General features: G+C 46.2%; 1 protein-coding gene across 2 annotated transcripts in view; it reads right to left on the bottom strand.

Annotated features, from left to right (window-relative positions):
• Positions 1-6,344, bottom strand: part of AP1M2 (adaptor-related protein complex 1, mu 2 subunit) — a 24,772-nt gene extending 18,428 nt beyond the window's left edge. For both annotated transcript variants that reach the window (XM_006875101.1, XM_006875100.1), the window contains exons 1-3: positions 6,225-6,344; positions 3,743-3,899; positions 3,499-3,566 (exon numbers count right to left, since the gene is read on the bottom strand). In XM_006875101.1, coding sequence (XP_006875163.1) covers positions 3,499-3,566; positions 3,743-3,899; positions 6,225-6,266 — 267 coding nt within the window. In that variant the 5' untranslated portion in view covers positions 6,267-6,344. The remainder of the gene's footprint in view (positions 1-3,498; positions 3,567-3,742; positions 3,900-6,224) is intronic.
• Positions 6,345-6,723: the final 379 nt, after the last annotated feature.

The raw sequence follows: 6,723 nt of genomic DNA on the forward strand, positions 1-6,723 counted from the left end.
GGGGGCCTACAAAGGCAAGAAGTGACTGGCTTACAAGCTTTTAAGAGGGAGCCTAGATCCAGAGGGTGCGGAGGAAGGTAGAATCTCTACTGAGTAGTATCCAATTTGTCTGAGCAGGGCTGATAAAAGGAGATAGGGATAGCACTCATGTGATACAATAGCGAATAATTGTTATCAGGACTGACTGTGAGGGTTGGAAATGGAAAGGCAGATGTTTTGTAGCAAAAGGAGGGGAGTGGTTGACTTTGCAGTCTAGGAGCAGAGGTCCCTGGGACCATCAAGGGAGAAGAGCAGAGAGCAGGACCCTACCCAGAGAAACAGTGGCACCAGAAATGAAGGCAGAACCGATGACATGGAGAGATGGAGCGGCTGGGGACTCTAGACCCAGAGAGGGAGAGGGGCTGTGTGCTGATGACCGGGGTGCAGGCAGGTAGTGTATACCCTTTGATTGGTTGATGATTCATGGAGGGGATTGTAACCATGGCAATGAAACGATATACTATCGGATGAATGTACAGCTAATGTTCTCCCATGTAAACTATCACATAGTTCACAATAAAACATTAAAAAAAAAAAGTTTTTGGTGATTCAGATGTGAAAATTGGAAACAAAGAGGAAAGATTGATAGTTGGAAATTATGGCCTTGATGACAGAAACCTATGCTGGAGAGTGCATGAAAGAATTTTGCAAAACCAATGACTTATTCATTACAAAATATCTTTTTCAACAACATAAACAAAGACTATACACATGAACTTCACCAGACAGAACATATAGGAATCAAATTGATTAAACTGATGGGCAGGAATGATGGAGAAGCTCAATATCATCAGCCAAAACACAAGGCAAAGGGCCAACTATGGGACAGTTCTTCAGTTGCTCATGTGCATGTTTAGACAGAAGCTGAAGAAAATTCAAGAAGTCCATGAGAGCTCAAAAAACAAGCTTGAGTTATCTTGCCTGAATTTAGAGGCCGCTTCTCAAAAACAGATTTAATGCATTAGACACTAATGAACCAAGAAGAGTTGTGGGATGGCATCAAGCACATTATACATGAAGAAAACAAAAGTTCCTTAAGAAGATAGGAAAGAAAGAAAAGACCAAATGGATATCAAAAGAGACTCTGGACAGTCTGCCCCTAACCTTGTTTTAACTGATGATATGGAGCTTTTCCATCGTCTCTTTCCTCAGATGTAGTCAATTTGATTTCTGTGTATTCCATCTGGTGAGGTCCATGTGTATTGTCGTCTCTTATGCTGACTAAAGAAGGTATTTGAATCAGGGCTGATTGTGAGGGTTGGAAATGAAAAGGTAGACATTTTGTAGCAAGGAGAGGAGTGATTAACTTTGCAGTCTAGGAGTGGAGGTCCCTGGGACCATCAACGAAGAAGAGAGGAGAGCAGGACCATACCCAGAGAAGCAGTGAGGCCAGAGATGGAGGCAGGGACAATGACATGGAGAGATAGAGCAGTTGGGGACTTTAGACACAGAGGGAGAGGGGCTGTGTGCTGACAACCGGGGAACAGGCTTGCAGGGTATACCCTTTGGTTGGTTGATGATGCATGGATGGGATTGTAACCATGGCAATGAAACAATATACAATAGGATGAATGTAAAACTAATGTTCTCCAATGTAATAATTCACAATAATTCAAATAATTCACAATAAAACATTAAAAAAGAGAGAGAGAGAGACTCTGGAACTTATTCTTGAGCAGAGAAGCTAAAGCAGCTGGAAGAAATTATGAACTAAATTTCAAATGGCAGCTCGAGAAGAGAAAATCAAGTATTATAATGGGCAAAGACCTAGAGTTAGTAAAACAAAAGGGAGGGACATGTTCAGCATTTCTCAAGCTGAAAGAACAGAAGAAAAAAATGCAAGCCTCGGATTGCAATATTAAAGGGCAAAATACTGAATGACACAGGAAACATCAAAAGAAAACACAGAGTCCCTGTATGAATAAGAATTAGTTGATGTTCATTTGCAAAGAAAGGCACAATATGATCAAGAACCAGTAGTACTGAAGAAAGAAGTCCAAGTTGCACCGAAGGCATTGGTGAGAAACAAGTCTCCAGGAATCAATGGAACACAAACTGAACTGTTTCAATTAACCAATGCAGTACTGAAGTCACTCACTCAGCTGCACCAAGAAATTTGGAGTTCAGCTAACTACCTGGCCAAGCAATTTGAAGAGGCCCGTATTTGTGTCCATTCCAAAGGAAGGTAAGCCAACAGAATGCTGAAATCATTGAGCAAGATCATTAACATCACATGCAAGTAAAATTTAGCTGAAGATAATCCAAGAATGGTTGCAGCAGTATATCAACAGGGAGCTGCCAGAAATTCAAGCTGTTTTCAGAAGAGGATGTCGAACAAGGATATCACGTCAGATGGCTAAAGGCAGTAAATGCCGCAAAGTTGTTTATTTGTGCTATATCGATTATGCAAATGCATTCGACTATGTAGATCATAACAAATTATGGATAACATTGCAAAGAATGGGAATTCCAGAATACTTAATTGTGCTCAAGAGGAACCTCTACACAGACCAAGAAAGAGGCAGTTGTTTGAGAATAAGGGGATAGTGAATGTTTTAAAATCAGGAACAGTATGCATCAAGTGCTCAATAAATCATTTTCATTAAGTGAAAGTGACTGAGGAAGAATTTGTTGAGAAGTGAGGGCCAATTCACATAACGCTAAAGGGTACTTGAGTCCTGGTGCAGCACTGTAGGGTAAGCACTGGACTGCTAACCACAAGGTCTGTGGTTCAAACCTACCAGCTGCTCCTCAGAAACCCTATACAGGTCTCTATGAGTTGGAATTGATTCAATGGAACTTAAAAGCAACAACAGGCATATGAGTCTTACAACATAAGTTAAAAATCTAAGAAGAATAAACCCAAAACCAAAGCCACTGCCACTAAGTCAATGCCAACTCCCAGCAACCCTGTAGGATAGAGTCGAATAGCTCCAGAGGGTTTCCAAAGCTGTAAATCTTTATGGGAGCAGATTGCTTCATCTTGCTCCTGGTTAGCAGTCCAGTGCTTATTAGCACCACCAAGACTCCTTACTAACAAGAACAGCAGACATTTATTAAGCACTTATTGTATGCCGACTACTCCTCTTGGTTCTTTACAGATATTCATTGGATTCATTTAGACAACCTAGGGGCAGGCTATATCATCACTCCATTTTAGAAGCCCAGCTCCCCACTTCCTGGCTATGTGACCTGGGGCAAATCATTTCTCTCTGGGCTTCTAAAAGGGGTAGGGGGGTGATGATATATATCTGGGAAACCTTGTGCTCTACTGGGAGAGATGTTCCATGAGCAGCCAATGAGAATGCAGAGCGATGGGGCTTTGATGGGGGAAACACAAGCAGAAGGTGTTCCCAGGGAGGTCGGAGATGGCTTCCTTGAAGAGCAAGCTCCTGAAGGAAGTGGGCAGGAGAGAGATAGACCAACAGATCAACCAGGCAGTTGGAGGTCAGCACGTACCTCCACCGTCTTGTAGAGGAAGGAGTACACCAGGGAGGCGTTGGAGTTCTTCAGCGTGGTGGCTACCACTGTAGGCAGCAAGGTTAAGGAAAAGGTGCCATTTGGGGAGGTCCAAAGGGAGCACCGAGCCTTGAACCCCTCCTCATCCTCTGCCAGCACCCTCATCTTTGCCCATGCTCACCCCCAGCCTGAGACAGATGTACTTCCCCACCACCTCAGCCTCCAGGGATGCGCCCACGGGTACAGTACAGGTTGCTGTGCTTGATCCATAGGAAGTGGACTCGGCCGTGGTTCAGCAGTGGGGACAGGGCCCCCTCCTCCTCCCGCTGCATGAGTAATGGCATGAAGTACTCGATTTCACTCATGGCCACATCGCCTTTGTAGTTGCGGCTGATCAGGGGCTGGGGACAGAGGAAGCTGGTTAGCGTCACTGCCAGGATCCTGACCCCCTCCACCAAGGGGCTGATCAATGGCTGGGCAGGGGATGGGGGTGGCAGAGGAGGCCTGATTAGGGACACCACCAGAATCCAGAGCCCTTCTGCCCTGGGACATCAGACAGCCAGGTTTTCACACCTCTTCCTGATTGAGGAGTATGGGCCAAGCTTTTGTCTCTGTGCCTCAGTTTTCTACTCTGTAAAATAGACTCGTGGTGTCAAAAGCTACCATGTATAATCATGTACAACAGCCAATGTGTATAGTGCTATGGAGCCTTCACTGGGCCCCAGAGGGACTTCTGAAGAACTTGTCTGCTACCTGGGATGGAGATGGTACCACCATCTTCATTTCACAGATGCCTCAGCAAGAGCTATGGATCCAAGTCAATAGTAAGTGAGGAAACTTGGAAAAAAACCCAGGCACCTGGCTCCAAAATTCCTGCCCTACCCAGGGCTTCACATGCACCAAAGTGGGGAGTAACCAAAAAGCAAACCAAACTCACTGCCACTGAGCCAATTCTGACTCACAGCAACCCAGGAGGACAGAGTGGAACCTGCTCCCCAAGTGTTTCCAAGGCTGCAAACTTTCAGGAAGCTGACTGCCACATCTTTCTCTCCCACTCAGTGGCTGATGGTTTCGGATGGCCAAACTTTGGCCAAACTTTCCGTTTGCCGCACAGCACTTTAACCACTGCATCACTAGGACTTCTTTAACTAATGAGTTAAAAAAAACTGCCATCAAGTTGATTCCAACCCTGTAGGGCTTCCAAGACTGTAAATCTTTCCACTAGCTGACAGTCTTATCTTTCTCTCTCAGAGTAGCTGGTGGATTTGAACTGCTGAATTAGCAATTAGCAGTCCAGTGCTTAACCTACAGGTTTAACTCGAGGGATTCTTTTTTTAAAGGGAAAAGAAGGAGGGAGAAGGGGAGGAAAGATTCTACCCCTGTAGATTTCAAAACTCATCGCTTTACCCTACCATCAGTAACCCGCAATAATAATGTAGTTGTTAAGTGCCATCAAGTCAATTCCATCTCATAGCAATTCTGTATAGGGTTTCCAAAAAGCAGTTGGTGGGTTTGAACCGCAATCTTGAGGCTGGCAGTCATGTGCTCATCCTACAGTGCCATGCCAGGACTCCACAGTAACAATAGTGCTTAAAATATTTGGACTCCTGGTATGGCACTGTAAGATAAGCACTGGACTGTGAACCACAAAGTTGGTGGTTCAAATCCACCAGCTGCTCCTCAAAAACCCAATGCAGTGTTGCTATGAGGAATAGACTTTACGGCACTTAACAACTACAATATTATTCAAATATATCTTATAATATCTTCAATAATAATAGTACTTAGGCTGTTGAGTCCAGTGGTCAGAGCAAGGAGGGTCCACAGCAGGCCTCCAGATATCTCTTGTTGTGTAAGTGACCTCAAGTGGGTTCCAACCCATATTGACCCTGTATAGGATCTGCGAGGAGTGGCTGGTGGATTTGAACAACTGTCTTTGCAGTTCAAACACTGCAGGCCAGTGTTTATCTTACAGCATTACAACAAGACTCCCAGACATCTTAACTCTCGCTGTTAACATTGTCAGTGTCACTTTGCAATGACAAGATGAATGAGGGCAACTTCAGGAAGGGAAAAGAAGCCCCAAGGGGCAACTAGAACCTCCTGTCCCTACTGCAAGAGCCCTGGTGGTGCAGTGGTTAAGCGTTCAGCTGCTAACCGAAACGTCAACGATTCGAATCCAGAAGCCACTATCTGGAAGAACGATGTGGCAGTAGATTTCCACAGAAATTTACAGACCTTGCAAATCCTAAAGGGCAGTTCGATTCTGTCGGAATCGACTCGACAACAGTGGGTTTGGTTGGGTCCCTGGTGTCTTCCCCAGATATTAGTAATATGGAAAATGATGGTGATGGAAATATCAATTTTAATCTTTTGAACGTCTAGTTTGCAGCGGGGCTACTGTGCTCAGCGCTTTACACGCATCTAGTTGAATGAATTCTGATTGGATGGGAGCTGTTATCACCATTTTTTTACGGAAGGAGAAAATGAAGGCTCTCAAAGCCAAAGCCTGTGGTCCCAGTCACAAGGCCAGTAAATAGAGGTGGGTTTCTACCCGGACGCTAGGGGATTCTAGCAGGCGGAGGAGATGGGACAGATGGGACGTAGTTTTTTCCATGCCCCCAGATCCTTCCGGAGTTTTTGCGGTGTGCGCCGAGGGGCCGCCCCTGGGGCGGGGGGAACGCGGCCTCACCTGTCTGTCCCCCTACACCTGCGCTTCGTCTCACCTTGCCCTTGACGTCCAGGATGAAGACGGCCGAGGCGGACATGGTGGCGGCCGGGAAACCTGGGAAGCGGAGAGGGTGCGCCAGGAGGCAAAGGTGGCGCCGCTTCCTTCTTCCTGCGGAAGCTCCCTCGCTCAGGTAAGCGCCCAGGTGAGCGCTCTTAAAGGGGAGGCCGCCAGGTGAGCGGCACGGTCGGCACACCGGAAAGCGGCGGCGGGGGCTGGAAGAGGGCGGTGCTTCGATGGAGACCCAACCCTGCCTCGTTTTCCCTTGTTGTTGTTGTTGTTGTTGTTGTTAAGTGCCATCGAGCCGGTTCCTACCTACAGCGAACCTGTGTAGGGTTTCCGAAGAGCAGCTGGTGAGCTTAAACTGCCGACCTTGCAGTCTGGCGCATTAACCCACAGCGCTACACCAGCAACCCTGTAAGGGTTTCAAAGGCTTTAAATGTTCTGCAGCGGAGTGACTGATGGGCTCGAATTGGGTACCTTGTGATGAACATTCC

This window comes from Chrysochloris asiatica, unplaced genomic scaffold (assembly GCF_000296735.1).
Source record: "Chrysochloris asiatica unplaced genomic scaffold, ChrAsi1.0 scaffold00312, whole genome shotgun sequence".
NCBI lineage: Eukaryota > Metazoa > Chordata > Mammalia > Afrosoricida > Chrysochloridae > Chrysochloris > Chrysochloris asiatica.